Source organism: Urocitellus parryii, chromosome 1 (assembly GCF_045843805.1).
Source record: "Urocitellus parryii isolate mUroPar1 chromosome 1, mUroPar1.hap1, whole genome shotgun sequence".
NCBI lineage: Eukaryota > Metazoa > Chordata > Mammalia > Rodentia > Sciuridae > Urocitellus > Urocitellus parryii.
The window spans coordinates 136,472,095-136,488,616 of NC_135531.1; the positions used below are offsets into that span (position 1 = coordinate 136,472,095).

Below are 16,522 nucleotides of genomic sequence, written 5' to 3' on the forward strand. Positions count from 1 at the left end.
TGCCCACATATTCTAGACCTTTACTGTATAACTCTATATATAATTTCTCTTTTCAACTAGAATTACTTCCAGATTGTAAGAGTTCCCAGAGTCTATATATGTAAAAACTCTAGCCAACAAAATTTCAAAACTCAGGATGCACCGCTACTGTAAACAATCCCTAATGATTGTCCATATATGTTGTTCACCTGTATATTAGAGTCAATACTGAAATTTATTTAACTCTTTAACATAAAGCATAATCACACTGTAAATTAACTGAGAAATAATCTCCACACAATGGGAGATCCAATAAAATAACAGCCAGCCAGTTTGTTCTGAGGCTGGTAATAAGATTAGAAAAGGTTTTCTTTTGTCGTGTAAAGTACGTAAATTGCAGAACACTGCATCTGGTCCTTCTGCCATCCTAGTTCTCCAGGTAGATAAAAGTTCCTATCATTTCAATTCCTAACACTACTTACCTATAGCAGGATCTGGATAGGGCAAATCCTGAGGAGAGCTATAATAAGCTTCAAGAGTGAAAGGTTCTTTTCTATAAAATGTGAGGACTTTAGAGAAAGGAGCAGCATGATTTTTTGAAAAGACTTCACAGTCACTGAATGAAGGAAAAAGACAATAACATAAATTCAGGATATTCCTAACACTTTGACCCATATTCCAAGTTCATGATTATACAATCCTAGTTTCTCTCTTCTCAGCTAGCATTATTATCATTATTATTATTCAGTTTCCAAGAAACTGTGTACACAAAGTTAGTAAAAAAAAATAAATAAATAAAAAATACACTCAATCAGCAAATAAAAGGCACCTGATTTCGACAGGATCAAATGTAGGAAACTAAATGAACGATAATTTATGCCTGTTACAATAATTGATCACTTTGCACATTATGACAAAATATTAGATTTGTGCAAGCTGAAATGAAAAGCTATATATTACTCAGACTTAACAATGAATTAACTGTAGGTATAAATATGATTAACAAATGTATTACCTTGACCCTTCTTCAGCTGGAGAATTCCATCTCAGAGATATTGGATATGCCACCACATCAGTGATAGAAAATTCTCTGACTTTGAAAGCAGGCGACAAGATTGCACACTAGAATGATAATTTTTAAAAATTCCATTTGACAAGTATAGACCATATGAAATAACATCATTAGACCTACAAATAATCATTTCTGGAGATCGTCATAAGATGGTCATTAATAACAATGTCTGTAAACGAGCACAAACTTCTACCATTGTCAAATTAACCTATGTAATCTAGTAATTCCTTATTTTTCCATTAATCCAACTTTTTTTTTTAACTGTTTTAAACTTCGGGTTTATTTATTATCCAGTATTTTTCTCCTCAGTATACATTAAGCTACCTTGTTCCTTCTATGGGTTCTTGGTTAATCCCCAACTCTTAACTGACAAATCATCACCTCAAATATAGACAAAGATCATATCAAATTCTAGTACCTTTTTTTTCTGTGTATGCGCCCCCTTTGGTCTATTGGGAGGTGGGTACGTACCAGGGATTGGACTCAGGGGTACTCAACTACTGAGCCACATCCTCAGCCTTATTTTGTATTTTTAATTTAGGAACAGAGTCTCACTGAGTTTCTTAGCACCTCAGTTTTGCTGAGGCTGGCACTGAACTTACAATCGTCCTGTTTCAGCCTCCCAAGCCACTGGGATTACAAGCGTACACCAATGAGCCCGGCTTCTTGTAACATTTCAAGTCTAAAATTATCTATTTAGTCAATAAATTCATCTTACTTTAAGCTGCAGAATAAAATTCCTTTTCTTAAAAGATATGTTCCAGTTTTACACTTTTTTTTTAACATTTTTTAATTGTCAATGGATCTTCATTTATTGACTGTTACATGGTACTGAGAATCAAACCCAGTGTCTCACACATGCTAGGCAAGCGCTCTGCCGCTGAGCCACAACCCCAACCCAGAATACAATTCCTTTTATGAACATCAGACCTCTACTATCTGTTTTTTTTTTTAAATATTTTTTAGTAATAGAGGGACACGTTATCTTTATTTTTTTTTAATGTGATGCTAAGGATCAAACCCAATGCCTCACATGTGTGAGGCAAGCAGTCTGCCACTGAGCCCACAACCCCAGCCCCTCTATTACTATTAACAGATACTGTCATCTTGTTACAATGACCTGAAACAAAAAGAAAACTCACTTGCAGTGCACATCCTCGAGTGACAGCTTCATCAGCATTTAATGTTGTACTAAGTTCTTTACCAAAAAATTTGCTGATCTTCTCTTTTACTGCAGGGATTCGTGTAGCACCACCCACTATCTCCACTGCATAAATATCTTCTTTCTTTAACTCTATTTTAAAATAATTGGACATTTAGATCAAAAGAATCTTTACATTAGCATTTATAAGGGAAAGATTTTATCCTGGTAAAATATTCATAGATGTATAACAAAATCACTTGCCCCGCCCCACCCCTACACACACACTCATGCACACATTCAGATAGGTATGCAGTATATGGAATCAAAGTAGATGTTTTGAGTCAAAATAATGCATAAAGGGTGGCACATAATAGTAAGATTTAGGGAAGTATGGGCCAGAAATACTCAGTGTCCTGAAGTGTACATATCCTGTAAACTCTGCAAAGTCCCATGCAAAGAATTGTTAAAACATCAATAGACCAAACATTCAAGTTTGCTAGCCATCAAGGAGGCCTTAAAAAAATGGGTCAGAGGCTGGGTTGTGGCTCAGTGGTAGAGTGCTAACATGTGAGGCACTGGGTTTGATCCTCAGCACCATATAAAAATAAAGATATTGTGTCCATCTACAACTTAAAAAAAAATTATTAAAAGGGGGGGGGATCAGCCCTGAGCTGGCACAAATTAACAAAAGGTATTCAGGATCACATCTAGTCACTTTGGTGCTCTATCCAGAGCAAAACCATGGTCCAGATTAAAACACAGATACAACAAGGTGCAATGATGCCTATAATCCCAGCAGCTTGGGGAGGCTGAGGCAGGAGGATCGTCAAGTTCAAAGCCAGCCTCAGAAACTAAGTGAAGCCCTAAACAACTTAGTGAGACCCTGTCTCAAAAAAAAAAAAAAAAAAAAAAAAAGAGCTGGGTATGTGGCTCAACAGATAAGCGACCCTGGGTTCAATCCCCAGTACTAGCACACACACATACACACAGATACAGTCTCCTCTCCTCGGAGGATAAGAGGGTATATGTCTATGCTTTGCTACTGTTCATTAAATACGTGTTCATACCATCTGGTATCCTGATTATCTAAAAACCAACAACAATTTTTTTGTGAAGGGCTTGAAATGGGCTGGGATCAGGTACAATGTACCTACTGCCCCCATTACTCAAGAGACTTAAGACACGATGATGAGCCCAAGGATTCTGAACCAGCCTTGGCAACATTAGAAAGGCTCCTCAAAGGACAAAAAGGGAAGGGGGCCTGTTTCAGTGTGGAAAGAACATATTCCTCTGTTGTGATCAAGCTAATTTAATACTTATGCCTATACTGAGCTGAATTAAGTTTGCAAACCACTGAAACAGCAACCAACACAACAGGGCACTTTAGGTAAATGTTTTGTCCAAACAAGGTTTCAGATAAATGAATATAATATATTCCTCAATTAAGCCACCACCTATCTTAGCCTGAGACAAAATTACAAGTATTCTGCTAAATAAATGTGGGTATAGTATCTTCCTTTACCCTATCTTTCAGCTAACCAAGAAGCTTCACTGATACGAAAGTTTACAAAATTACCAAGTTAGTGTTACAAAAGATGACTTTTTTTTTAATATTATTTAGTTGTCAATTGGCTTTTATTTCATTTATTTATATGTGGTGCTGAAAATTGAACCCAGTGCCTCACACATCCTAGGCAAGCGCTCTACCACTGAGCCAAACCCAAAAGATAACTTTTAATAAACTGAGAAGTTCATAACTTTCTTTGGGTCTAAATTAAGTTTCTTAAAGAATTTTATTAGCTTTCTCTTCATGATTACCAAAAGCTATTTTGGGGAGGGGGAACACTTCAGGATAATATAAAAAAGCTTAATATGGAAGTGAAGGGTCCATTCAACAAATATTTGGAAAACTGCTTGGGGGGTGGCAGGGATAATAAGGAACATTTTCCAAAGTGTGTGACATGCACAAACAATAGAATCAAAAAATACTTACTGGCTTGTTCCAAAACACTACGAAGTGGTGGCTCCACTCTAGCTAAGAGATCATCACACATCTCCAGAAATTTGCCTCTGTTTAAAAAAAAAAAAAAGAAAAAAGGTTAAATTGCATTCCACTTTTATGTGGAATGGATGCGCTCTAATCAAAGAGAAAACTGGACTCTTCATACATTCCTGGGCAATGTAAAATGAGAATGGTACAGCCGCTTTGAAAAAAAATTTTGGCAGTTTCTCAAAATGGCAAATTCAGAAGTAAGTTATCATATGACTCATCAATTCCACTCTACATATTCATCCAATAGAAATAAAAATACAAGTTCATGGAAAAACAAATACATGAATGTTCACAAAAATAGCATCATTCATAACAGTCAAGAAATACAAACAGGGGCTGGGGATGTGGCTCAAGCGGTAGCGCGCTCTCCTGGCATACATTCGGCCCGGGTTCAATCCTCAGCACCACATACAAACAAAGATGCTATGTCCGCCGACAACTAACAAATATTTAAAAATTCTCTCTCTCTCTCTATTAAAAAAAAAAAAGAAAAAAAGAAAAAGAAACACAAACAATTCAAATACCTATCAACTGTATTCAGCAATAAAAATGAAACAATACAATAAAAAGAATTTGTTACAACATGGAACAATTAAGCTGGGTAGAAGCCAGACCAAAAAGAACATCTATTACTCCATTTACATGAAATGTTCAGGTCAGATAAATCCAGACAGAAAATAGATTAGTGTCTAGAACAAGACAAAAGAGATAATAGCTATCAAGCATAGTATTTCTTCTTTTTTAGATCAGTTTTATGATTATAGAGAAAGAGAATTCCCATATACTCAATCCTTAATCCCAGCCCAGTTCCTCTACTAACACTTACATTAATGTGGTGCAATTAATGTGGCACATTTGTTACTATTAATGAGCCAATACTGATACTTTGCATAGTTTCTATTAGGGTTCCATGGGTTTTGACAAATGTTTAAGTATTCACCCATTCTGACATACAGAAGAGTTTCACTGCTGTAAAACTTCCTTGTGCTCAATAGGAATACATCTCTCCCTTTCCTTCCTAGATTTTACTTTTCCCAGCATCATATAGTTAAAATTACCCAAACATTCCAGGTTACCTTCTTTCTTTTAGCAATGTGCACTTAAGGTTCTAAAGGAGAGTAATGGGGCTGGGGATGTGGCTCAAGCGGTAGCGCGCTCGCCTGGCATGCGTGCGGCCCGGGTTCGATCCTCAGCACCACATACCAACAAAGATGTTGTGTCCGCCGAGAAACTAAGAAATAAATATTAAAAAAATTCTCTCTCTCTCTCTCTCTCTCTCTCTCCTCTCTCACTCTCTCTTTAAAAAAAAAAAGAGAGAGTAATGGTGATGACTGCACAGTTCTATAAATACAGTAAAAATCACTACATAGTTAAAATAAATCTCAAAGAAGTAAAAGAACCTTACAAGAGACTACATTCCTTACAATTCCACTTATAAGTTTGAGAACAATCAAATTTAACATATAGCCAAAAAATGTAGAAATATCACAAGTGATTACCCCTGAGGATGGAAGCATGAGGAAACTTTCTAAGATTCTGGTTTATCTCATGAAAAGATTATTAGCCAAAAACAGTCTGTTAAAACTCAGCAGATGAACACTTAAAACTGAAGTGTATCATATGTAAGAATCCATCCCCCTCCCACCCATCCCCCCAAAAAAACTACACAAGAATTCTGCTTAATATGAAAACTTTGGCATTGAGAACATTACATAGATATCTACCATTTACTTTGAGATATGTCAAAAAATAAACTGATGGAGTAGAGAAGAATGTTAAGTATATGATAAAATAAGTATAATAAAAGTCATCAGTAGAACCTAAGTAATGAGATAATGATGTTCATCATAAAATTCAATTTTGCTGCATATCTGAAATGGTTCTCAATTGAAACCATGAAAAGCAAAGGAGTAAAGATGATTCCAGAAAGATGGCAATAGGAGCTGGGATTGTGGCTCAGCAGTAGAGCACTAGCCTAGCATGTGCAAGTTACTGAGTTCAATCTCAGCACCACATGAAAATAAATAAAAATATTATATCCAACTGTAACTAAAAAATAAATTATATAAAAAAAAGAAAGATGGCAGTAGATCTGATAGTTGGCAGTTTCTTTTTTCTAAAAAATTTTACTGAAATATAAATCACATGCCATAGAATTCACTATTAAAGATATAATTCAATGTGTTTTTATTTGGCGGGGGTGGGGGGGTATCGGGCATTCGACCACTGAGCCACATCCCCTGCCCTGTATTTTATTTAGAGACAGTGTCTCACTGAATTGCTTAGTGCCTCACTATTGCTGAAGCTGGCTTTGAATTTGCAATCCTCCTGTCTCAGCATCCCTAGCTGCTGGAATTATAGGTGTTCATTTTGTTCTGTTTTTTCAAATGTGGTGCTGGGGATTGAACCCAGGGTCTCAGCCTCAATGTCTATTTTATATTCAGAATTATGCAACCATAGGCTGGTGTTGTAGCTCAGTAGCAGAGCGCTTTCCTAGCGGGTATAAGGCATTCCTCAGTTCGATCCTCAGCATCACATAGAAACAAATAAATAAAATAAAGGTTAAATAAAATATTTTAAAATGTGCAACATCACCATTATCATTTTTTTAAGATTTTCATCACCCTAAAACAAACATACATTGTCATCACCCTTAAATTATTATTTTTCTACCTTATACATCTAAAACCCTAGGCAATAAAAATGGTTAATCTACTTTACATCTCAATACATTTGCCTGTTCTGGATTTTTCATACAAATAAAGTATACATTTTTGGTCCTTTGTAAAAGGCTTCTAACATTAGCCTTCACCCACATTTTAGTATGCATCTTTACTACATTTTTTTAAATTGCCAAATAACAGTCCATTTTATGGTCGAGCCATGTTTTCCTTATTCATCAGTTGGTGGACATTTGAGATGTCTCCACTTCAGTTCTATGATGAGTACTGCTACTATGAATATTTTGTATACAAGTTTCTTTGTGGACATTAAAAATACATAAGTGGGTAGAAACAAATCACTGAAGGCACAATTACTCATCATCAGTTCTGTAAAAGATAGCAAAACAACAGCATAAAATATACTTGAAAACACCAAAAAACCAAAACTAAGCAAGTCACTTTGAAAATAGCAGACATAGGGCTGGGGATGTGGCGCAAGCCGTAGCGAGCTCGCCTGGCATGCATGCGGCCCGGGTTCGATCCTCAGCACCACATACAAACAAAGATGTTGTGTCCGCCGAAAACTAAAAAATAAATATTAAAATTCTCTCTCTCTCTCTCTCTCTCTCTCCCTCTCCCTCTCCCTCTCCCTTTAAAAAAAAAAAAAAAGAAGGAAAGAAAGAAAATAGCAGACATAATCAGGTAGGGCTTGCACTCCAAAGGAAAAGTATAAAAGGCCTTGTTAAGGTACACAGGGATAGCAAAAAGTCCCATCAAAGACAAAAGGATTACACTGAGGAAAAACTGCTGGTAAGAAAATGCAAATTGAGAACAGCAGTTAACTACAAAGAAAGATATAAGAGGAAACAGATCTCGGAAAGTTAAAAAAGCTACATTTTTTAAATATTTCACGAAAACATGCTCTGGAGCAGTGAAATTTTTTAAAAAAATGCATTTCACAATGCCTTTCTAAAGGTTGAGAAATACTTATTTCACCTAAAAATGAGTAAAAAGAATAGAATGGGCTGGGGTTGTGGCTGAGTGGTAGAATGCTTGCCTAGCATGCATGAGGCACTGGATTCGATCCTCAGCACCACATAAAAATAAAAAATAAAGATACCGTGTCCACCTAAAACTAAAAAATAAATACTAAAAAAAAAAAAAATACAGTGACAACAAGTTCATTGGTAGTTGCCTCAAAGAGGAATTTAGAGTGACCACTAATGTGGGTACAGGGTTTCTGTTTGGAGGTGACAAAAACTTTCCATAATTAGATAGTGACCACAGGTGAACAATCTTCTGTATATCCTAAACACCACTAAATTTTACACTTTAAAATGGTGAGTTTTATGGCATGTGAATTCTATTTCAATTAAAAAAGATACAGGAAATGAAACAACAAATCAGAATTAGAAAAAATTAGAAACAAATAACATATCAGAAATAAAAACTAACTAGGGCTGGCAGAGCATTTGCAATATGCTTAAGGCCTGGGTTCAATCCTTTGAACTGCCCCCAAAAGGCACTGGGTGGGGACATGACACCAACCAGGTAGTTAAGAGCAAACAACCCCAGTAGATAATGACAAGAATAGATAATGATTGAATAGAGAATGACAAACACAGAAGACAAACAAGGACAATCCAATATAATTATATATGAGTTTCCAAAGAATAAAACCATAGCATGAAAACAGAATAGTCAATGTAATTCAAGAAAACTTAACTAAAAAACAATTATATTTAAATTTTTAAGTTCTGAAACTACTAAAAAAGAAACTCATATACCTAGCAAAAACTAATCCAAAACAGCGAACACCTAAACATATCATACTAAAAATATTTAGACTTTTAAGGGAAAAAAAAAATAAGCATCTCGGTAAAAAAGAACAAATGGGGCTGGAATTGTAGTTCAGTGGTAGAGTGCTTGCCTAGCACCTGTCAGGCCCTGGGTTCAATCCTCAGTACCACATAAAGTAACATATGAAGACATTGAGTCCACAAATATCTAAAAAAAAAAAAAGGACTGGGGATGCGGCTCAGTGGTTAAGCGCCTCTGGGTTCAATCCCTGGTACCAAGAAGAAAAAAGAACTGCATATAAACCAGCAATTCCAGTCACAGGTATATGCCCAAAAGCACTGACAACATATTTCAAATATGGCTCACAAATGCACACAGTACTTACTTATCACTACAGCTAAGGTGGAAACAAATACCCCTCAATTGAGAAATGTAAATATAAATGTGGCATATGCATACAATATAATATCATTTGTCAAAAAGTAAGCAATGGTCAGGCACAGTGGTACACACCTATAATCCCATTGGCTTGGGAGGCTGAGATAGGAGGATTGCAAGTTCAAAGCCAGCCTCAGCAAAAGCAAGGGGATAAGCAACTCAGTGAGACCTTGTCTCTAAATAAAATACAAAATAGGGCTGGTGGCTCAGTGGTTGAGTGCCCCTGAGTTCAATCCCCAGTACCAATCAATCAATCAATCAATCAATAAGCAAGCAAGCAATGAGCTGCTGATACACATACAGCTACAATGTGGATCAACCTCAAAAGCATTATGCAAAGTTAAAGAAGTCAAACACATTATAAGATCTCATTTATCAAAATATCCAGAAAAAGCAGATCCAAAGAGAAAGCAGAGTGGTGGTTGTCAGGGTCCACTGATAAAGAAGTACAGCGTTTTATTTGGGGATGAAATGGTTTTTTCACCCCATATAAGTGACTATACATTATGAATTGTGTTAAATACTTCAGAACTGGGCTGGGGTTGTGGCTCAGTGGCAGAGCGCTTGCTTAGCATGTATGAGGCACTGGGTTCGATTCTCGGGACCACATATAAATAAATAAAGGTCCATCAACAACTAAAAAAAAAAAAAAACATTTTTTTAAATACTACTGAATTGGGGCTGGGGGTGTGGCTCAAGCGGTAGGGCGCTCGCCTGGCATGCGTGCAGCCCGGGGTTCCATCCTCAGCACCACATACAAAGATGTTGTGTCCGCCAAAAATTAAAAAATAAATATTAAAAAATTCTCTCTCTAAAAAAAATAAATACTACTGAATTGTTCATTTTAAAATACTCATTTCAAAATTTTATGATGTGTAAAATGGCTTGGGAGGCTGAAGCAGGAGCATCAGAAGTTCAAAGCCAGCCTCAGCAACCTAGTAAGGCCCTAAGCAACTATTCAGGACCCTGTCTCTAAATAAAAAATAAAAAGGGTTGGGGATATGGCTCAATGGTTAAGTACACCTGGATTTAATTCCTAAAATAAAAAATAAATAACTTTTTGGTATAACTATTACCTCAATATTTGTTTAAATGAAGAAAAAGTTAATTAGAAGAAATAGTATAAGAAATAATCTAGTTTTATTAACTTCAAAAATAAAAACAGTGGTGAACATAAAAGATTTAAATGAAGGCTTAAAACAGAGTACATAAAATCTCTGTGTTCTAACAGTGCATGGTACAACCAGCTTTTAAAAGCCAGCATACATTGGCCTCCAGCCCCACGCATGCATGCATGCATGCATACACACACACACACACACACACACACACACACAGGGAAGGGAGGGCTACTGCTCAATCACTTAAGAAGGAGAAAGGGGTGAGTACAAATATGAATACTGCTCAACAATAAATGCCATCTCAATGTTTTAAGAACTGCTCAGACACACTTACCCAAAGAAGCCATGAGTCTTGCCTGAATTATATGGCTAGAGTTCAAGCCAAAAAAACATCTCACTCCCATCATCCAAGCAACACAACCAGGAAACAATAACACTGAGTATTTCTGAGAATAGCTCTAAATGTCAATTACCCAAAACTGCAGTACTTTACAAAAAAAAAAAAAAGCAGGCTGTTGCCCTTGAATGATCCTAAACCACTCAAAAAGACCAATTTTTTTTTTAGTTGTAGTTGGACACATTATCTTTTATTTATTTATTTTATGTAGTGCTGAGGATTGAACCCAGCATCTCACACGTGCTAGACGAGCGCTCTACCGCTGAGCCCCAGCCCCAAAAAAGACCAATTTCTTAATTAATGGCTAAACTAAATTTAATTCTACATTAAAGGACTTTGCCCTAGTTTAATGAAAACAAATAATTCATGTATAATGCACACATAAGAACTGACTTCCTAGAATATTTAATTGATCAGAACAAAACCACTACACTCTCTTACTAGAAAAACCTTTACATAAAAAGGTTCCAAATGGCCTAAAATTTTAACCCACAGAACCAAAGTCTGTCATATTAACAACCACAATTTCAACAACTATTAAAAATAGTTAATATAAGTGAGAGGGGAAAATATCACAATTCAGTTTAATATCAATATTAATATTATTACCTATTCATAGTTCCAGATACATCAACATCATTCATGAAACATTCAATGCTCAAAGGGAGGTCTGAAGCATTTGCACTCATCAATTTCTTCAGTTTCTCACACTCTTGAGACAGTCGTAATAATGCACGAATTTTAGACTTTATGTCTAGTTTGTATTTCTTCCCAAATTCTTCACAGAAGTGATTTACTAACACCTCATCAAATTTTCTGCCTCCCAGTGTTGTGTCAAATGCTGTGGCCAAAACCTTAGAAAAAGAAGATAATTAATCCAACAATTTACCAATCAATTTTAAAGTTTATCATGATGTATATTCAGTCAGTTTAAAAAAAAAACAAGCAGTAATGTATATGCTATGATTAAAAAGAGATAATGTGTATGTCACTTAATCCTTATTAAAACTACACTATGAAAAACAGACATTATAGGCCGGGCACAGTGGCACACGCCTGTAATTCCAGCGGCTAGGGAGGCAGAGACAGGAGGATCACAAGTTCAAAGCCAGCCTCGGCACTTTAGCAAGGCGCTAAGCAACTCAGTGAGACCATGTCTCTAATAAAATACAAAATAGGGCTAAGGATGTGGTTCAGTGGTCAAATGCTCCTGAGTTCAATCCCTGGTACCCCAAAAAAATTTTTAAAATAGACATTATAATTACAGAGTATGCTTCAGAAATCTAGTTGAGATAATCTGCAGGTTACAAAATTACCAGAGTGGTAAAAGTAGAATTCAAAATCAAATCTTGATTTCAAAACCCATACCCTCCCCTCTATGACCATCTGACTCCCAATATGCATTACAACACCAAACACACTAATGTCATACACATACTTCTTTCTGTACATTTTATTCTTTATTGTGGAACTACCATAAAGGAGCAAAAATCAAACGTGAATATGATCACCCTCTGACTCCCACTCGCCGTTAACACTTCTACAATTCTATGTGCACAAAAGTGCTTTTTCCAGAGCTTTAAGCTTTCCAGAAACCAGTGTTAGTCTAGTTTCTTTTGGCATCCAAGTTCTAGTTCCCCTACCCTACCTCCAGAACACTCAAAAGCCTCAAGAGCAAGAAGAGTGCACCTTTACCATTGCCTCAATCCCCAGTGTAAAACGCAAGAGAATTCATGTTGAAAAGAATTCTAGGGGCTGGAGTTGTAGCTCAGTAGTACAGCACTTGCCTGGTAAATGTGAGGCCCAGGATTCCATCCTCAGCACTACATATAAATACATAAATAAAAGATCCATTTACAACTAAAAAATTTAAAAAAGAAGAAGAAGAAGAAGAACTTCAACAAGTCTGCACTGTTTTGTTTTAAAAGGTTAGAAAAATAAGACTCAGCGCTCTTAAGAGCTTTTCCCTCAAGGTCTATTTTCTTTACTTCTCACCATGCCAACTCACGATAAATTTTGGGGGATATAATACTACAGATACCTTGAGTTTCCGGTTCATATGGCTCATAGAAAGTTTAAATTAGTGAAACAAAATTATTTACCCACTTATTTCAGTTAATCTCTCAAAAATGTATTATTACCATATTTTTAATATAGTCTTCTGGCAAAAATATACTTACTTTCAGTTTTCCTCTATTAAATGCACATACAGAAACTTGATAAGCAGAATGCCCCATGTCTACAAAAACTACATTTCTTGGTTTCTCTTCTAAGGCAGGAAGATCTTGCTTATAGATTCCATATGCAAGAGCAACTACACAAGAAAAATAAATTCAACATAATGGTATTGTCTAAACAATAAAATTCATTTAAGCAGGAATAAACAAGTTTTATATATCATGAATGGGACTTCATTAGATAGAATCCAATTCTTTATATAAATCATATAATGTATTCATAAGAAGTAACAAATTCAAAGAGTTAAATGCTAACAATCAGTTAGGGTTCCTTTAGTTTGACTTCAGCAAATTCCCCAAACCAACTTCCCAACTCTCCAAACATTACTTTTCCTCAACCCCTTCTACTGATTCCAGGTTAACATTCCCATGTGTCCAGTCCTGGAGATGCTGCTTCATGCCCACTTTTCTGACCACCAGTCCACAACTCAAAGAGAAAGAAAACATGAAACCAAATGCACACGATAAGTGTATTCCTTTTCAAACAAGTACATGATCAAATATCACAGTGTGTATTTTATCAGTACAGAAAAGATACTGGTCAGATGAAGTCTTCACAGCTGACATAATATACAAAAACACTATGACACACAGGTGATAAAACAGAATGGCAGGGACTGGGGTTGTGGCTTAGTGGTAGGGTACTCGCCTAACACATCGAGGCGTTGGGTTCAATCCTCAGCACCACATAAATAAGTAAAATAAAGGTATCATGTCCAACTATAACTAAAAAAATATTTTTAAAAAAAAAGAGGATGGCAGCACTCCAAGCATACACAGCAAGAAATTGTAGGGTTTTAAGATTTCCCTACTTCTAAAATTAAACTAATAAAAAAAAATTAATAGTCCCTTACTTACCTGCAGTAGTTTCATTCATTAATCTCAGGCAATTAAGACCCGCAATCTGTGTCGCATCCATCACTGATCGTCTTTCTGCATCAGTATAGAAACAAGGAACCTACAACAAAATTTAGAAGCTTGCTATATGGCAAACCTCATTTTAGCTAGTAATATCCAAGAACACCTCATATGCTTACAGGAATTCATTCTGTATATGATTAAAGTATGTCAAACCAGTAAGAAAAAGAATTCAAAGTAGTATTGGCACAAATTTATTGCCATAATCCCAGTGGCTCAGGAGGATTAAGCAGGAGGATTTCAAGTGCAAAGCCATCTCCCCAATTAGAGAGTCTCCAAGCAACTTAGAGAGTCCTGTCTCAAGATGAAAAATAAAAAATCCTGGGGATGTAGCTCAGTGGTTAAGTAACTCTTGAGTTCAATCCCCAATACTAAAAAAATGTATTGCCATTACCTGTGTTACCTAACAGACCACAACAAGAGCAGAGGTTTTATTGTTTGTGCTATTTGGTTTTGGCAGTACTGAGAAAAGAACCCAGGGGCACTCTACCACTAAGCCATATCCCCAGCTCCCAAAATGTTTTATACTGAGACATGTTCTCACTAAGATGCTTAAACTTGCAATCTTCCTGCCTTAGCCTTGCAAATGGGATCGGGAATGTGCTAACACACCCAACTACAACAGAAGCTACTTTAATATAAAGGCCCCTGCCTGGCAAATAAGAACTCAACTGGCATCTAAGAACTTGATTAATAAATAGTTCCCTAAGAGCTGGGATTGTGGCTCAGTGGTAGAGCACTCGCCTAGCACATGCAAGGCCTTGGGTTCGATCCTCAGCACCACATAAAAATAAAAATATTGTGTCCAACAACAACTAAAAATAAGTATTTTTTATAAATAAATAAATAAATAGTTCCCTAAATTGACAGAAAAATTTCCCTAGCTGATTAAGTGTGCCTCACTATGCCTGAATTGTTTATACAAAGTAGTTTATACTGACCATCTTTTGTTGTTCTGGGAATCTATGTGACTGACCACCATCCTATCCCCCCAACCCAACCCACACCAAAAAAAGGGAACTAGACTTATAGAACTCGAGACAAAATTTTCCTGGTAAAGGACACTTCATACATGTTGTTAAACCTCGTTGGCAAATGAGTGCATTCTGACTTTTGAAAATTTGTGCCTAGTTTCCTTTAGAAGTTACCTCATGTATCCTTTCCCTTTGTGATTTTGCCTTGTATCATTTTGTTGTAATAAAGTGTGAATAAACTCTATGCTATATTCTGTGAATCTTCCTTGCAAATCACTAAAATTCAGTGTGGTCTTAAATATCTCCAAACAGGACTTAACATACCATCTTTTAGTTTTTGTTTATTTGGTACCAGGGATTGAACTCAGGGTCACTTAACCACTGAGCCACATCCCCAACCCTTTTTTGTATTTTAGAGACAAGGTCTCCTTACTAAATTGCTGAGGCTGGCTCTGAACTCGCTATCCTCCTGTCTCAGCCTCCCCAAGCCTCTGGGATTACAGGCATGCACCACCCCACCCAGCTAACATACCATCTTTTAAACCATTCCCCAATACTGAAAAGAGCCACTCAGGCATTCCATTATTTTATGTAAATTTTACTTCAGTATAATTCAGGATCTAAGTTAAGGGCACTAAATAGAGAAATGCAGACAAATCAGAGCGAACAATGGAGAGCTGTGGAAAGGTGAAGTATCTAAGAAATACAATGTCTGCTACCAGCCATTAGGCAATCAGAGTCATTGTACCTTAGCTCTTATAGCATTTTTAGTCTTCTCTGCATCCCCAGAATTGTGGTACATAGCTATAATTCAACTGTTGCTGACAAATGTCAATTCTACTTTACTAGATAACCAAGGACCAAGGAATTTACCAGACAACAAACCTACCAGTCCTTTTTTTACCAATCAGTGTACCAACACTGAGACAAAAGCCAGAGTCAAAGTATCAAATAAGTAGACTCAGTGACAAAGCCAACATAGCCACTCATATTTCAATAGCCTCTAGGACTCCACCACAATGCAAGCACAAAGCTGCAAGTACCCAAGCTTACACCTAAACAGGAAAATGGGAAAACACCTAAACAGGGAAATGGAAAGACAAGATGAAATTTACTGCTGCCTTATATTTAGTGCTAGATACAGAAATAAACAAAAATAGAGGAAAAAGCCATTTATATTTGAAGACAATCAATTCCAACAAGCAGCTACTCTGTGCTAGACACTATAATAGGTACTGAAAAAGAAATCAAAGTGGGTTGAGACAAACCCTAAAGAATAGACAAGATTTAAATAGGTAGAACAATGGAGAAGAAATAAGCAAGAGCTAGAAGGCAGAAAAAAATACTTAAGAAAATGAAAATTAGTTGAGTTTTTTAAATTATCATTACAATGGAGACAGAAACAATTTTACTTGCAATTAACAGCATTCTTCTCTTTGCTTTTTGATTCAAGTTCCTAAAATCATATTAAGAATCAAACTTACCGAAACAACACAGTCAACAACAGGCTTCTTAAGAACACTCTCTGCTGTCTCCTTCAATTTGGACAAAAGCATGGCAGTCACCTGCTCAGTGGTAAAATTCCGCTCTTCTTCCATATATGTCACCTGAAAGAAAACAACAAAAGAATCTAGATTTGCTGTATTTCCTCATGTCCTAGTCCTAACAATCTAAAACGAACAATGCCTCACATTATCCACGGAACACTATCTCAAAAGGGAACTGA

At 36.3% G+C, this 16,522-nt stretch overlaps 1 protein-coding gene across 2 annotated transcripts in view; it reads right to left on the reverse strand.

The window, feature by feature from the left end:
- Hspa4 (heat shock protein family A (Hsp70) member 4) overlaps positions 1 to 16,522 on the reverse strand; it is a 46,280-nt gene that overhangs the window by 13,548 nt on the left and 16,210 nt on the right. For both annotated transcript variants that reach the window (XM_026400110.2, XM_026400111.2), the window contains 8 exons: positions 16,281 to 16,403; positions 13,763 to 13,862; positions 12,848 to 12,981; positions 11,277 to 11,521; positions 4,189 to 4,265; positions 2,194 to 2,345; positions 995 to 1,101; positions 462 to 595 (listed from right to left, as the gene is read on the reverse strand). In XM_026400110.2, coding sequence (XP_026255895.1) covers positions 462 to 595; positions 995 to 1,101; positions 2,194 to 2,345; positions 4,189 to 4,265; positions 11,277 to 11,521; positions 12,848 to 12,981; positions 13,763 to 13,862; positions 16,281 to 16,403 — 1,072 coding nt within the window. The remainder of the gene's footprint in view (positions 1 to 461; positions 596 to 994; positions 1,102 to 2,193; positions 2,346 to 4,188; positions 4,266 to 11,276; positions 11,522 to 12,847; positions 12,982 to 13,762; positions 13,863 to 16,280; positions 16,404 to 16,522) is intronic.